Genomic DNA, 18,068 nt, shown 5'->3' on the forward strand with positions numbered 1-18,068 from the left:
ACCACCACATATTGTACGCCAGACGTCATTCAGAGCAGCTAGGGAACAGTTTTCCACATACCTGGGCTTGTACAGATGGTTTGAACACTACGAGTGAAATACCAGTTAGACGCCTGTACGTTCTGTCTTTTTGAAACGGCTTCCGCATTCAATGTGTATATTTTATGTGCGCCTAATATAATATCAAAACGAAGCTTTCCATGCAAAGGGAGAAGATGCTAGGTACTAAATTTGAGCCAGCACCTCGTGTTGAAGCCATAGCCGAAGAACATATGCGAAGTTTACAGTGGATAAATGCCATGCAAATGTACACAGATGAATCTGATTGCCCAGTGTCCAGTCGTGTTTGTTCTTGTGTCTTCATTGTCAATGAAAAACGAGACATTTCTATAAGATTGGCTGCTTACTTGTCAGTATTTTCTGCTGAACTTGGAGTAATCATTGAAGCATTGCGTTGGATTCATTTTTAAGGTGTCTGCGGTCATTTTTAGTACTCTTTCACTTCTTTACCAGCAATTCGAGTAGGATCTATCCCAGCGAGGCAGGATTTAATCAACATTATTCTCCACCTTTTTAATGAACTAAGTAAAGATCTGTTAGATGTTGAATTTTCATGGATACCTGCTCATGTTGGACTACTCGGTAATGAGAAAGCTGATAAATTAGCTAAAGCTGCATTAGACTTTGATGAGTCAGTACAAGATGATACAATATTACCTTCTCCTGCAGAATAAGGCACAATCAGTAAGATCCATGTTAAAACTTAATTGCAACAGAGATGGGCATCATCCTTAAAAGGACGTCATCTCCATGGCATCGAGCCTTTTTATTAACACAATCCAATTTATCTCGAAACAATCGGAGACAGGAGGTTCACTCAACCAGACTTCGTCATTATCAAGACATTTCTGCACATTGTACAGTGTGTAATCAGCTTGATAATGTAGCTCATTCTTTACTGCATTGCCAAAAGTATGTACATCAGCGTAATGCAATGGTGGAGTCTCAAACAGTTCTCAATATTGACCTCTCATTGGCTGGACTTTTATGTTCTAGAAATATCGTTCAGATGGTTACTTTTGCTCATGTTAACGCAGTTTTACTAAATTTATGAAATATCTAGGTACTTAGCAAACCTTTATTATGGGCAAGGTGTAAATGGGCTTAGTTGCCCGATCACCTATAAAACCTTTAATGATCAATCCATCAATCAAAACCAATCATAATCGATGTCACTAACATCAACTAGAGTTTTATTGCTGAGTATTTTTTAATAATGGATTGTATTGTGCACAAACACCAATAACTAAAGTGATGACATAAATCCTGCTGGGGTATCATGCAGGAAGCAGGGGTACTGTAGGTCCCCATGATCCCCAGCGAAGTGGCCTAGCTTTGGTTACTGGTGGCCTATAGCCCGTGTTTTAAAACTGTATAAATGATATTGTCATGCCCAAATATGTTTGAAAAAATATTTATAAACATAACCTTGAATCATTGAATCACTTTTGAATATATCAACTTACTCTCGTCGCAATATGGCTGATATAATGTTGATGCGACGTTACGTTTTAACTCACTCACTCACTAGAGGGGGCGGTCGGGTAGCCTAGTTGTTAAAGCGTTCGCTCGTCCCGCACGAAGACCCGGGTTCGATTCCCGACATGGGTATGAATGTGTGAAGCCCATTTCTGGTGTCCCCCCCCCCCCCCCCCCCCCCCCCCCCCCCCCCCCCGCCGTCATGCAGCTGGAATATTACTGAGTGCGGCGTTTCACAACAAAATACGAATACAGTGTCTTAAATTGTTCTGTGAATGTTTAGGGGGCACAGGTGGCCCAGTCGTATGAGGCGACGCGATTCGCTGTGCAGAGTTGCGTCCCTTGGGCACGCCAGAAAACTGTGATTGTGGGTTCGAATCCCGGTTTGCCCCGATTATGTTTCTAGGTTTGTCAGCACCATACCCGTGCTCATGGGTTTCACCGAAGTAGTAAACGTATGAGACTTGCCTCACTATATATATTATAGTGTATTTTTTCAAACAAGTAAAGTTTGGTTTTCAATATTGTAGTACATGTATGAAATCAAGTCACAAATACGCAACTGCTACAGAAAAGCATGCATTCCATGCAAAAGTTGACTTTTATGCAAGCCCCATGCATTTCACTACCCTAGAATGGGTATAAAAACATGTGCGTTAACGGGATTCCATATGTATTGTTTAGCATCGTGCTGACAACAACCATTCAGAAAAACAACAAAATTACACAATTATTCAACATTACGAAATGCCACGCCTGTCCGAAAATGAGGGTCTGCGTGATGTTGCAAGACAATTTAACGTCTACAGAAACACCTTTCCATTCAATTCCGTGACATGCCTGGCATGATTAAGTAAATCTACAACTAGAAACATTTATTGCCAAATTTTATAATTGTTCCATAGACGTTTATTTCCATTTTGTTCCTATAATAATGACACTATATTGTTCCTATAATAATGGCACTATTTTGTTCTTATAATAACCGCACTATTTTGTTCCTATAAAAATGGCACTATGCAACAATAGTTCCCCTACCATTGGGCATTATTATTTTTTCAGTACATTAATTATACAAACACTATAGAAAATAATAATCTAACTGCAAAACTGAAAAACGCGTAAAATGATACTTCGTGCGAATGTCATCAAATATCTTAAATAACAATGAGTTTTATTATTTGTCAGCGTTCTCAGTTAAGTACGTTTAAAACATAATCTTATGATAACAGAAGTTTTGGGTGGGCCATCAACAATCCTGACTACCATGTCTCAACCTCCAGCCCGTTACAATGTCCATGTGGAGAATCGAAAATCACGATAGAAATTCTTTAAAAACTAGCTGACCTGTCCAATACTGAAACGCAATATGTCACGCTCATATGTTGCAGTGTCGCTCGTTTCCTGTCAGGGTGTTAGCTGACACTCTGAACACTTTACATTATTACATCAACACACAAACCACGTGTATCGCGTCCTGTGTTGTGTCACCAATACAGGATCGTCTGACACTGAGCCTTGCTGTGCACCACGTCCTGTGTTGTGTCACCAATACAGAATCGTCTGACACTGAGCCTTGCTGTGCACCACGTCCTGTGTTGTGTAACCAATACAAGATCGTCTGACACTGAGCCTTGCTGTGCACCACGTCCCGTGTTGTGTCACCAATACAAGATCGTCTGACACTGAGCCTTGCTGTGCACCACGTCCCGTGTTGTGTCACCAATACAAGATCGTCTGACACTGAGCCTTGTTGTGCACCACGTCCTGTGTTATGTCACCAATGCAGGTTCGTCTGACACTGAGCCTTGCTGTGCACCACGTCCTGTGTTGTGTCACCAATACAAGATCGTCTGACACTGAGCCTTGCTGTGCACGTCCTGTGTTGTGTCACCAATACAGGATCGTCTGACATTGAGCCTGGATGTGCACCACGTCCTGTGTTGTGTCACCAATACAGAATCTTCTGACACTGAGACTTGTTGTGCACCACGTTCTGTGTTGTGTCACCAATACAGAATCGTCTGACACTGAGCCTTGATGTGCACCACAGAACCGCGGAGGAGATGCCACATGCTTCAGTTCATCTGGAGACAGTGGATCAGAGCAGTGGAGGAGGATATGTCAGAGGCTTCAGTTCACCATGAGACAGTGAACGAAAACAGTAGATGAGGATACGTCACAAGCTTTAGTTCACCATTAGACAGTGACTACAAGCGTGGAGAAGGATCTGTCACAACCTTTTGTTCCCAAATAGACAGTGACTACAACCATCGAGGAGGATATGTCACAAGCTTCAGTTCACCATGAGACAATGGATCAGAACCGTGGAGGAGGATCTGTCACAACCTTTTGTTCCCCATTAGACAGTGACTACAACCGTCGAGGAGGATATGTCACAAGCTTTAGTTCAACATTAGACAGTGACTACAACCATCGAGGAGTATCTGTCACAACCTTTTGTTCCCCATTAGACAGTGACTACAGCCATCGAGGAGGATCTGTCACAACCTTTTGTTCCCCATTAGACAGTGACTACAACCGTCGAGGAGGATACGTCACAAGCTTTAGTTCACCATGAGACAATGGATCAGATCCGTGGAGGAGGATACGTCACAAGCTTTAGTTCACCATTAGACAGTGACTACAACCGTCGAGGAGGATATGTCACAAGCTTTAGTTCACCATTAGACAGTGACTACAACCATCGAGGAGTATCTGTCACAACCTTTTGTTCCCCATTAGACAGTGACTACAACCATCGAGGAGGATATGTCACAACCTTTTGTTCCCCATTAGACAGTGACTACAACCGTCGAGGAGGATATGTCACAAGCTTTAGTTCCCCATTAGACAGTGACTACAACCGTCGAGGAGGATCTGTCACAACCTTTTGTTCCCCATTAGACAGTGACTACAACTGTCGAGGAGGATATGTCACAAGTTTCAGTTCACAATGAGACAGTGGATCAGTGCAGTGGAGGGGTATCTATCACAGGCTTGTGTCATAATCTTTTTTTCACCATTAGACAGTGACTAGATCCGTGGATGAGGAGATGCCACAGGCTTCAGTTTGTCAGGAGACAGTGGACGAGAACCGTGGAGGAGGATATATCACAGGCGTTAGTTCACCATGAGACAGTGACTTGAACCGTGAAGGAGGATCTGTCATAGGCTTCAGTTCACCATGAGACAGTGACTTGAACCGTGGAGGAGGATCTGTCACAGGCTTCAGTTCAGCATGAGACAGTGACTTGAACCGTGGAGGAGGATCTGTCACAGGCTTCAGTTCACCATGAGACAGTGACTTGAACCGTGGAGGAGGATCTGTCACAGGCTTCAGTTCAGCATGAGACAGTGACTTGAACCGTGGAGGAGGATCTGTCACAGGCTTCAGTTCAGCATGAGACAGTGACTTGAACCGTGGAGGAGGATCTGTTACAGGTTTTAGTTCAGCATGAGACAGTGACTTGAACCGTGGAGGAGGATCTGTCACAGGTTTTAGTTCACCATGAGACAGTGACTTGAACCGTGGAGGAGGATCTGTCACAGGCTTCAGTTCACCATGAGACAGTGACTTGAACCGTGGAGGAGGATCTGTCACAGGCTTCAGTTCACCATGAGACAGTGACTTGAACCGTGGAGGAGGATCTGTCACAGGCTTCAGTTCAGCATGAGACAGTGACTTGAACCGTGGAGGAGGATCTGTCACAGGCTTCAGTTCAGCATGAGACAGTGACTTGAACCGTGGAGGAGGATCTGTCACAGGCTTCAGTTCACCATGAGACAGTGACTTGAACCGTGGAGGAGGATCTGTCACAGGCTTCAGTTCACCATGAGACAGTGACTTGAACCGTGGAGGAGGATCTGTCACAGGCTTCAGTTCACCATGAGACAGTGACTTGAACCGTGGAGGAGGATCTGTCACAGGCTTCAGTTCAGCATGAGACAGTGACTTGAACCGTGGAGGAGGATCTGTCACAGGCTTCAGTTCAGCATGAGACAGTGACTTGAACCGTGGAGGAGGATCTGTCACAGGCTTCAGTTCACCATGAGACAGTGACTTGAACCGTGGAGGAGGATCTGTCACAGGCTTCAGTTCAGCATGAGACAGTGACTTGAACCGTGGAGGAGGATCTGTCACAGGCTCCAGTTCACCATGAGACAGTGACTTGAACCGTGGAGGAGGATCTGTCACAGGCTTCAGTTCAGCATGAGACAGTGACTTGAACCGTGGAGGAGGATCTGTTACAGGTTTTAGTTCGCCATGAGACAGTGACTTGAACCGTGGAGGAGGATCTGTCACAGGCTTCAGTTCAGCATGAGACAGTGACTTGAACCGTGGAGGAGGATCTGTCACAGGCTTCAGTTCACCATGAGACAGTGACTTGAACCGTGGAGGAGGATCTGTTACAGGCTTCAGTTCACCATGAGACAGTGACTTGAACCGTGGAGGAGGATCTGTTACAGGCTTCAGTTCACCATGAGACAGTGACTTGAACCGTGGAGGAGGATCTGTTACAGGCTTCAGTTCACCATGAGACAGTGACTTGAACCGTGGAGGAGGATCTGTCACAGGCTTCAGTTCACCATGAGACAGTGACTTGAACCGTGGAGGAGGATCTGTTACAGGCTTCAGTTCACCATGAGACAGTGACTTGAACCGTGGAGGAGGATCTGTTACAGGCTTCAGTTCACCATGAGACAGTGACTTGAACCGTGGAGGAGGATCTGTTACAGGCTTCAGTTCACCATGAGACAGTGACTTGAACCGTGGAGGAGGATCTGTTACAGGCTTCAGTTCACCATGAGACAGTGACTTGAACCGTGGAGGAGGATCTGTCACAGGCTTCAGTTCACCATGAGACAGTGACTTGAACCGTGGAGGAGGATCTGTCACAGGCTTCAGTTCAGCATGAGACAGTGACTTGAACCGTGGAGGAGGATCTGTCACAGGCTCCAGTTCACCATGAGACAGTGACTTGAACCGTGGAGGAGGATCTGTCACAGGCTTCAGTTCAGCATGAGACAGTGACTTGAACCGTGGAGGAGGATCTGTTACAGGTTTTAGTTCGCCATGAGACAGTGACTTGAACCGTGGAGGAGGATCTGTCACAGGCTTCAGTTCAGCATGAGACAGTGACTTGAACCGTGGAGGAGGATCTGTCACAGGCTTCAGTTCACCATGAGACAGTGACTTGAACCGTGGAGGAGGATCTGTTACAGGCTTCAGTTCACCATGAGACAGTGACTTGAACCGTGGAGGAGGATCTGTTACAGGCTTCAGTTCACCATGAGACAGTGACTTGAACCGTGGAGGAGGATCTGTTACAGGCTTCAGTTCACCATGAGACAGTGACTTGAACCGTGGAGGAGGATCTGTCACAGGCTTCAGTTCACCATGAGACAGTGACTTGAACCGTGGAGGAGGATCTGTTACAGGCTTCAGTTCACCATGAGACAGTGACTTGAACCGTGGAGGAGGATCTGTTACAGGCTTCAGTTCACCATGAGACAGTGACTTGAACCGTGGAGGAGGATCTGTTACAGGCTTCAGTTCACCATGAGACAGTGACTTGAACCGTGGAGGAGGATCTGTTACAGGCTTCAGTTCACCATGAGACAGTGGATCAGAACAGAGGAGGAGGATATGTTCTCTGGTTCATAGCATTAATTCAACTGATGAATGAGGAAGTATATACTCCGAAATTATAAAGAAGTTGACAACCATAAATTCTCTTCCTCGTTGTAGTAACATAAAAAAGGGTCGCTTTCTGTAGTTAGGGTTTAATGGAGATACAGAAGTAAGACAGTTAGTAAAAAAGGCTAGGGCTTATCGTGGTAATCATATATATTTTCACTGTCAGCTGATAGAAATACATATGTATACTTTTAAAAATCTGGTAATGCAGTTACCAAAATAGTGTGTTTTAAAATGCTCTGACATGTCTGATGCCTGACATGTTAGCAAAGGTTGTTGGACAGCCACAAAGATTGTGTCAAAGTCAGGGGTCGCGTTTACATCCAGTAGCTGGGACATGCCACAGATGGCAGGGAAATTATCACAAGTTTGACAGAAACAGATTGGACATACATGAAGATTGGTTCATGGAACACACATAATGTGTTTGCAATAGTTGGAGAAATTGTATGTTTGACCGTATGTATTTCTGAACAAAATACATTTGAAGCTCCAATTACTTGTACCTTATTTCACTGTCATGTATGTCCTTGGTATAGCATATCCTGGGGATACCAACATTAGATTATTTGCCTAATATTTTATATATATTGTTACAAGTTTTATTCTTTCCTTAGTATGGGAGTTTCAGGAATGAATCAACGTGTTGGAAAAGGGAAAGGATACACTTGCTAAATGTATTACCCCCGTCCACAAGATGACCAGACCTATTTATGAATGCTAGATCAGACCTCCCAGGGAGACAATAATTAAAAAGAGAAACTGTTTCAGTGATAAATGCTTGGAAATGTTTTGCAAGAAGAACTGTGTGACATTTCATACCATTGCATTTATCATATTGTTTTTTTCTCCTATCACTCTGCCCAATCAATCTGATTCTTACATACCGGGTAAAGTAAAGTATCTCTGCCCTATGTGCTTTTCTAAATTTAGTCCAGCTTCCCTTGCTGAGCGCCTTTCAAAAGGTCTCCACTGTCAGGCACAGTTTTGGCCACTCACTCACTGACAAGAATGCCCGAGATTGGTGCCAGCCGCGAGTTGCAGCTTTAACATTGACTTACAACAATCGTAGAGCAAAGAAGGCCTTGTGACATGTGTACCAGGACGGAAAATATAATGATCATTATGACGTCATATGCTTGTCATGTCACAATGGAGGCGTCATTCGACTCTTGCTAGGACGTTGTTTGATCAACGTTACAACATTCAAGGCCTCAGTAAATATTTCAAAAGGTGGAGGACATTTCCAAATTTGACGCATCAGTGACAAAAATGGTGTCCGATGCAATTCCTTATTTTGATTTGTGCCACGTGTTTTCATGTTGTTTTTTCTTGCCTTTGCATGTGTGTGTGACGGGTGCCATCCGGCAAGACACGCTCACCGTTTCGCGAACACCTGGTATCATTACTACCTGATTGTGAACACATGCTCATGTTAAAGTCAGAATTGTACAATCAACTCTGCTTTATGCAGAAATTTTTATTGGATATGGAAAGAGTTTTGTCGCTTTATTATTATTATTGTTGGATGACGTTATTGATTTGTGCTCAATGGCATCAAACACATATATAGTAAACTACGTTAAAAACGAACACGCTTATAACGAACTGACGGATATAACGATCTAAAATCAGTGGTCTTTTTGACCTCGTTATAACTGTAGTTTACTGTACTGTCATACCTGATAACACGAAATATATACACAAGAAAGGGTTAATATTTCATCGGATTTTTATTTTCAACAACGAACGATGACCGAGTCAAAGTATAAATTGAGTTTTGTTTTTTTATTTCCTGTTTCAATTTGGTGTGAAATGACATTCTAAACCGCAAAGAGAAGAACTTTCATTGTCATTTAAAATAATAGCGAATGTAGAAACATGGACTGTTCCTTATAATTTAATCTGATACTGACACATGTTGAAGCTTTAGTACATCTACGTCAGTTTGAGACGACAACAAAATGTCAACTGCATCCTTTGAGTTTTCGTTGTAATATAGACAGATAATAGCAGCACATGTGATGCAAGTCGTACAGACGGAATTGCGAGTGTTACACTTAGAGCAGCAGAATAGAACAAAAGTCAGTGAGCGTAACCCACCAAAGCAAATATCGGACATTAATAGCAAGGTAATCTGGAGTATATAACAAGGAAAAAGCATTAAGCTGCGCTTATAAGGTGGCTGCTAAGTCAGCTCTTGTTCAATCCATCCTACCTTGAAAGGGTCGTGCTTCATGGCAACGTCGCCTACAAATAAATATTGGACACACATTGAATAAGCGACAGGATAGATTTAAGCAATTAAATAACTCCTTTAGAACAGATTTCTTTCATGTGGTGGATTATGCAAAAATATAGATACTGGTACTGGTTTCAGGCAAGCTGAAGGCAGTAGTGAATTCTGAGATCAAATTCTCAGTTTTTTTCCATTTTTAACACCTCAGGTTTTTCCAGTCGATTATATTTCAGTTTAAGGCAGTCAACGGTACACAGTACCAGTTTAGTGGACGTATGCAAAGGCAAGAAATGTAAGGCATTCGTCAATAGGCGTTTTTTTTATAGAAGAAAATGAACGTACCTTATGTTCGACTGATGGAGACGGCCTTTTGGTTGTATACTTTCCGGTGCCCTCGGTTATAGCATAAGTGTTTCCCGCACTGCTTGTCAGCTCCCAACTGAAATCAAGAAGGTAGAAATCTAAAGAACACCAGTATGTTTCTACGATGAACTGTGGTACATTATTCTGGTCCATTTCTCGCCCTGTACCTAACATAGCCAAGAGTTCTATAAATTCTGATGGTGTATGAAAGCTAAAACCACCACTAATCACGAACATCTAACTTGTGACCTGAATATATTGTCTTTTTTTTTCTTTTTTTAACATCGCATTCAGCAATATTCCAGCTATACGACGGCGTCCTTTAAATAATTGAGTCTGGACCAAACAATACAGTGATTGACATCATGAACATCGATCTACGCAATTGGGATACGATGACATGCTTCAACCAAGTCAGTGAGCCTGACCACCCGATCCCGTCTTACGGTAAGCATGGGTTGCTGAAGAACTATTCTATCCTGAATCTTCACAGGTCTGAATATATTGTAAATACATTGTGACACATTCCAAGTTGATTTGTGTGAAATGGATTTGCTTACTTTCCATGGATTACAATGGCTGATTGTGCCCGGTTTTTAAAGCCTTTCAAATCCGCTATGTCTCCCTGGACTGGTACACAGTCGCCATTAAGGTCGGCATTGCTGTACAAGATAACGTTGATTTGTGGCTGAATGGTGCTGTAAAACCAGAGGATGAAAAAGTGAGAACATTTTAAATTACAGGCATACAGAACTGTCAACATGTATTTAACTATGTTGCCCATGTTGTGGTTTAGGACATTCTATATATTTTGAGATATTACGCCACCCCACAAAATCCAATATGGCCGCATAGAGGAATGAAATTCCAGTATATTTCGTATGAACTTGACCCACAATCTATATATATTATTTTGGAACGTAATCACCAAACACTACATCTGTTTAGTAAATAACTTTATCATAACATACTATTTATCTTCATTTAAGGAATCTAAAGTGAGAAACAATTAAAAACTATGCATTTCTTTTTTCTTCGGCAAACCTTTAAGACATACATAATTAAAGTCAATTAAGTATTCCAATATTGTGTATTCGTAAGGTCAATAACCGAATATTTATAAATTTTTTGTTTGGTTTTTATATTTCGTGATACATGTAGGCCACTGCTTAATTAGTACACCCGCTTTGCAAATGTGGTGGCGACCGTGATTACTATTAATTGTCCCTAGCCAACCAAACCATTAGCCATTTGCCGCAGCGTTCAAAAATTCAGATTTTGTATTCACCATATGAGTACACAATGTTGGTATTGTTAGTTAGCTTTCATGAAGTATGCCTTCAAGATATGCTGAAGAATAAAAACATCACACTTTACATGATCTAAATCAAGATCAATAGTCTATTATAACAAAGTTATTAACTTGAGAAATGGGGTGTTGGGTTAATGCGTTCCAAAATGTTCATATTTCATTATCTATTTAGGTTGTGGGTCATGAGATATACTAGAATTCCATTCTTCCATAGCGGCCATATTGTATTTTTTGGGTTGCCCTATATCTGGAAATATTGGGAATGTCATAACCTACAACTGTGCCAAGTTTCATGCGTTTGTTACAAAGTGCACACCTGACCCTATATCTGTCACGAAACGGCTGCACTATTCTGTTAAGTTCCTATTGTACATCTTGTCTTTGAATCAATCCCTGGTTCCGCCGCATGCTGATTAAATGAGTATAAAGAACTTAAAGTTGAAGTAATGGATCCTATTCAGGACTGATGCAAAACAGCAATAGATATTCTCTTAGTCGTTAGTCTGACTAAATACAGAGATTCTGTCATACCATTCTCACTGCAGGTGTTTGGAACTTTCAAACCTGAAAAAGAATATTATTGAATTATCACATGTGAGTGAGTGAGTGAGGTAATGCTTTACGTCACATCGGCAATATTTCAGCCATATCGTGACGAGAAATTAGACATGAAATATACATATATTTAAACTTTATAAAAATCTGTCATCGAAGGACAGTATGAGAACTAGAATATCACAGAAAAGATTTAAAACTAGTTGCGGAACATTTAAAAGCATTAAGTATTAAGGAACAACACAATATAAAAATGGGCTAAAGATCGTCAGTAACTAAAGGGAGATCACCACACCAGGGACCATGGGGACTTACAGTACCTTTGCTTCCTGCATGGACCCCGGCAGGATTTACACCACCCCTTCAGTCGCTGGCGATTATATGCAAGTTTAGCCATGGAATAAAACTAACAAAGATACTACGATTTAAAAGTCTGGTATGCAGAAAAATACTACGAATGGTGTGGGACTTACATACCCTCTTACAGGGACAATAATTTTACGCTACTTCAACCCCCTCGAGGGTACAGCCACTCACAATCTAAGTTATTTATTAGCACTACCAATTTATAAAATAATACATTAAGCACATCAAAATTTATGGACAAGTTCTATTTCTTTTAAAAAACTTAATATTAAATGAGAATTTACATCATTAAAAAGGTCCTTAACTGTTTTGACACTGAAATATTTATCCCTTGTGATGGAAAAATCAATACAGTCAAGCAGGACATGCTTGACTGTGATTCTTTCATCACAAGGGATACAAAACGGAGGATCCTCACCTTTTAATAAATATTCATTTGTGTATCTGCTGTGGCCAATACGACATCGTCGCATAATGACCTCTTCCAATCTGGACTGACATCCCAAGAAGGTATATCCGATATTTGGTTTAATTTCATGTAATTTATTGATACCTACTTGGGCGTCCCACTTCTGTTGCATAAGATCTCGGATGTAAGATCGAATCAAGGGTTTAAAATCAGTGTATGGGATCAGAAGTGGTGTCACAGATTTGTTGAGGGCTGCTTTTGCAGCAGCATCGGCCATTGTGTTACCAATGATACCAACATGGCTTGGTAACCAACAAAAGAGGATGTCATATTGGCCAGTAGCAAGATCATTAAATAATTCAATAATTTTGATTAAAATCGGATGCGTACAGGACAGATTTTTAATAGCTTGAAGGCAAGAGAGTGAGTCGGAAAATATAATGAATTGTTTATGTTTTGATTGGTTATTGATATATTCTAATGCTGTGAATATGGCCTTTGCTTCGGCCGTGAAAAAGGAACAGTTATCTGGTATTCGGTTTGATATAGTCCTGGATCCAATGACTATATGGATGTTTAGGTGACATATTTTTAATCGCCTGAAGGCATGAAAGAGAATCTGAAAACAGTATGAATTGTTTATGTTTAGCTTGATTACTGATATATTTAAGTGCTGTAAAAATGGCGTTTGCTTCTGCAGTGAATATGGAACTGTTATCAGGTAAACGGGAAGATATTGTTCTGGATCCAATGACGGTGGCACTAGCAACTGCGCCACCATCCTTGGATCCATCTGTAAAGATAGATTTATAAGTGTCATAATTGTTTCTTAGTTGATGGTATTCTTGTTGGTAAATTAATTGGTTAGTATCAGATTTCTTTAATTTTGTTAATGTAAGGTCTACCTCTGGCCGTACCATTTGCCAAGGAGGTGTTGAAAACAGTTGAGTGGGAGCTATATCTTGCAGTTTAATATTGGTAGCAAACATGGCAGACTGGATTCTGATTCCGAGTGGTGGAACAAGAGATGACTTTTTATTGTAAATATCTTGGTAAAGAGGATTAAAGACGCAATTAAAAGCTGGATTGGACTGATTAGAATATAATTCAGTGACATATTGTAAAGATAATTTTAAACGGCGTTGTTTAAGAGAAGGCTCATCTGCTTCTATAAAGAGACTGTGAATGGGAGACGTTCTGAAGGCTCCAAGGCAAAGCCTCAGACCCTGATGATGGATGGTATCTAGTTTTTGTAAATTACTTTTGCAGGCTCCACCATAGACGATGGTGAACGGATCAGTGACCTGTATAAGTGTAAGAGGGTTGTTTGATCCCCTCCCCACTTTGAATTGGAAACAACTTTCAAGAGATCGAGTGCCTTCAGGCATGTAGCTTTTAGGTATTTTATATGTGGAAGGAAAGTTAAGTGGTTATCAAAAATAAGTCCCAAGAACTTGGCCTCCTTAACAACTTTGATAGGAGTGCCATTCAGAAATAGTTCAGGGTCCTTATGTGGCTTATATTTTCTGCAGAAATGTATACAATTAGTTTTTGATTTGGAAAATTTAAACCCGTTTTCTAGGCACCATTTGTGAATTTTATTAAGACATAATTGTAATTGCCTTTCTATTGTGTGCATATTTTTACCCCGACAAGATAGATTAAAATCATCTACAAAAAGTGATCCATCAACTGAATCATTTAAAACTTTTGACAAACTGTTAATTTTAATACTGAATAAAGTGACAGACAAAATACTGCCCTGTGGGACACCCTGATCCTGATTATAATGATCAGACAGGGTTGTACCCACTCGGACTTGAAATTGCCTGTCTGTTAAAAACTGTGATATAAAATGAGGCAAACGGCCTCTTAATCCAAAATCATGAAGATCTTTTAAAATACCATGTTTCCATGTTGTATCGTATGCTTTTTCTAAATCGAAAAAGATCGATACAGCATGTTGTCTATTTACAATGGAATTTTTAATAAACGATTCTAAACGCACTTAATGATCGATAGTACTTCTGTTTTTCCGGAAACCACATTGTATATTGGTAATAAGATTATTTGTTTCCAAGTACCACACTAATCGATTATTTACCATGCGTTCCATCGTTTTACAAACACAGCTAGTTAGAGAGATAGGTCGGTAATTTGAAGGATCAGAATGATCCCGCCCAGGTTTGGGTATTGGTATAACAATGGCATTATGCCATGAAGTTGGAAACGTCCCTGATGTCCAAATGTCATCGAATATAGTCAACAAAGTTTCAAGGCATGATTCGGGCAAGTGTTTCAGTAGCTGATAATGAATATTATCAGCGCCTGCTGCTGTATCATGAGCTTGCCCGAAGGCAGTATATAGCTCATGTAGTGAAAATACCTCATTGTAATCTTCACCATTATCAGATGTAAAATTTACTTTTTTCTTTTCCTGTTGGAGCTGATATTTTTGAAATTCGGGAACGTAATTAGATGAAGACGAATGTTGACATAATGTTTTCCCAAGTCTATTGGCAATAGCAGTTTTATCCGTTAGTAAAGTATCGCCATCCTTCAGATGGTTAACTGTAGAATTTGATCCCTTGCCTTTGATCTTTTTAATCATGTTCCATACCTTGGACATAGGGGTACGAGTGTTTATTTTGGAGACATAAGTCTGCCAGGATTGACGTTTATTTTGCTTAAATAGACGTCTTGCCTTGGCATTTGAAATTTTAACATTATTTAAATTATGGACAGTGGGATGTTTACGGAAGTACTTCTCCGCCTTCTTACGACATTTCCTAGCTTGTTTGCAATTAGCATCAAACCATGGTTTACGAACACGCGGGTTGACAGAGGACTTAGGAATTGATTCATCAGCAATTTTATTCAGTTGATCCGAGAACAACTGAATCGGGTCAGTAACATTCTGAAAAGACGTAGGTTGCAATTTATCTTTGCATAAAGACTGAAATAAAGGCCAATCAGCCTTCAAAAAATTCCATCGAGGTGAAGGTGGATCATCAGCGGGATTAATGGGTTTAAGTACAGTGGGGAAATGGTCACTTCCACACAGGTCATCATGGACTGACCAGGAGAATTCGTGTAACAAAACTGAATCTGTCAGAGACAGATCAAGAGATGAATACGTGCCAGTAGCAGGGTGTAAATACGTATCGGAGTCATCATTAAAGATGCAGAGATCATTATCGGAAACAAAATCCTCGATCACTTTTCCCTTTTGATTAATGATTGCACTTCCCCATAAAGGATTATGCCCATTTAGATCACCCATGATAACACAGGGCTTTGGGAGCTGGTCGTAAAGTTTTTGTAGATCATTACGCTGAAGATTTGAAGAAGGTGGAATGTATAAGGAGCAAAGTGTCAAGGCAATATGCAGTGTAAGTCTAACTGCAACTGCTTGCAGATTTGTGTCAAGCGGAACAGGACTGTGAACAACGCCCCGCCGCACCAAAATAGTAGCTCCTCCAGTAGCTTTATCACCCGGAGGAGAAAAAGAATGATAGGAACTATACTGCCTTAATTCAAATTTATCTGTATGTTTTAGGTACGTCTCTTGTAAACAAATTGCTGATGGACTTAAATCTGTTGTTAATAATTGCAATTCGTGAAAATTATGCCTAAGTCCTCTGCAATTCCATTGAAATATATTTAAATGGTTCATGGCGGTTCTATAGGAGATCGCTCACGTGAACGTGAAGAAGAGTCACCACTCATGGAAGATGGAGTAACATCCATCTCGAGAGGATCAAAGTAATTGTGAACATCTACAGATGTTTCAGTGAGAGTAGGAATCTTAGTAGAAATTTTCTTCTTTTGTTTCTTCTTTTGTTTTTTGGGCATTTCAGGCGATGGTTTGTTAGGTGCTGGTAATTCAGGAGTTGGTTTAGGTGGGGCCATAGTCTGAGTCACAACCTGAGATGCTGAAGAGATGCCACATGATTGACTATCGGAATCATTGGTCTGACTCTCTGATGTTGTAACCATAGGCACAGGGTGTTCAGAGTGTGTCCATGTCAAGTCAGTTTGACATTCTATAGATCTTGTGGTAGAAGGTCGAGAGACAGCAGCAGCATAGGTGTGCACTGATGGAGGTGACCGGCTGGCAACGACTATTTTAGCCTCCTGAAAAGAAATGTTGTTTTTACATTTGACAGTTAAGATTTCCTTTTCATGATTCCAAAGAGGACAGGATTTCGAAGACGCAACATGTTTACCCATACAATTAGCACATTTGGGGTCAGCTGTACAATCTGAGGCGTCATGATTTGCACCACAACGGTGACAAACAATCGGCCGATCGCATGATTTGGAGCCATGCCCAAACTTCTGACACTGGTAACATAACACCTCCACTCCGTTGTTGAAATAGCCTGCCTTAATTGATTGTGGTATAGTCGACAGTGCAAATGTGAACAAATAAGTATTTGTTTTGATAATGTTTTCTCCGTCCTTTCGAGTAAACCGTTTCACTGAAGTGACATGTTGATCTTTGAGTTCGTCAAGAATATCATCTTCATTCATTTCCGCCAGACAACGGCCTCTGTCGCGGATGATCCCCCGACTCGAGTTCAACGTTCTGTGCGCAGAGACAGCAACTTCAGTGTTTGCAAATGTAGTACATTTCAAAAGATTGACAGCTTGCTGTCTCCGTGCACACTCTACCAAAAGAGAACCGCCCCGGAGCCGTGAAACATTCTTAACTTCACCACAAATACCTGCAATGGCTTTAGATATGGCAAAAGGATTTATTTTTAGTGGTAATTCATTTCTGAATTCAACTACCAAAAAACGTGCCCAAGAATTATTATTTGGTATGAGAGAAACATCATCATCAGATGATAAAATCTCAGTTTCCAGACGTCTCTTCTTTTCATTGCGGATCGAACCAGAGAGATTGTGAGCCATGATGAAAGTAATTGATTCAGCACCCCTGCTCCCCACCCACCATGGAGTGCTACAAAGAGCGATGTTTTATTGCACCGGATCTCCAACATGCAAACATCAGGGATACAGAGGTGTTATACTCCAGTAAGAACAACATGAATAGCTGTATTTGTCTATCAAATAAAATGTCAGGCTGGTTCGGCCCATGGCAAGAAATTGAAGACATACAGAACTCAGAGGTCGAAAGTACCAGATTGGCCCATGAGCCACCGCCTTCTGGCGTAAGACTCTAGTCAATGTATACAATCCAAAATTGAGAACATACACAAGGTATGCATGGCCAAGACCAAAATATACAGTAAAATACAACACAGGTGTGCATATACAATATTACGTACAGGGCCTGGCATGACCAGCCGATTGATAAGACCGGGCCCATCTTACCACCCGTCTAGGCGAAGTAAGGGTCGAAGTAGTGTGTTGGGCAAAGGAACACAGTTCCAGGAACCAGTGCCCTCAACTACCAGACTCCCGTCCTCCGCCGACACAGGGACGCAACCCACGGCAAACGGGCTGCCCACTTTGGTCGCCTCTTACGTCCAGCAATGGGGTGCTGTGGAAATATTCTACCCCGGTTCCACACGGGGGAAGAGCGATTAGCGTTACCCAGCACTCACCACGAGGA

At 41.3% G+C, this 18,068-nt stretch overlaps 1 protein-coding gene across 1 annotated transcript; it reads right to left on the reverse strand.

Annotated features, from left to right (window-relative positions):
• Positions 1-4,615: 4,615 nt before the first annotated feature.
• LOC139462626 (protein piccolo-like) lies at positions 4,616-16,483 on the reverse strand. The gene is made up of 2 exons (XM_071244458.1): positions 16,186-16,483; positions 4,616-7,134 (listed from the first exon to the last, which is right to left on the reverse strand). The coding sequence occupies exons 1-2, from the start codon at positions 16,481-16,483 to the stop codon at positions 4,616-4,618; spliced, it is 2,817 nt and encodes a 938-aa protein (XP_071100559.1).
• Positions 16,484-18,068: the final 1,585 nt, after the last annotated feature.

The sequence above is a fragment of the Haliotis cracherodii genome, unplaced genomic scaffold, assembly GCF_022045235.1.
Source record: "Haliotis cracherodii isolate W230 unplaced genomic scaffold, xgHalCrac1.p SCAF_15, whole genome shotgun sequence".
In the NCBI taxonomy this organism is placed as follows: Eukaryota; Metazoa; Mollusca; class Gastropoda; order Lepetellida; family Haliotidae; genus Haliotis; species Haliotis cracherodii.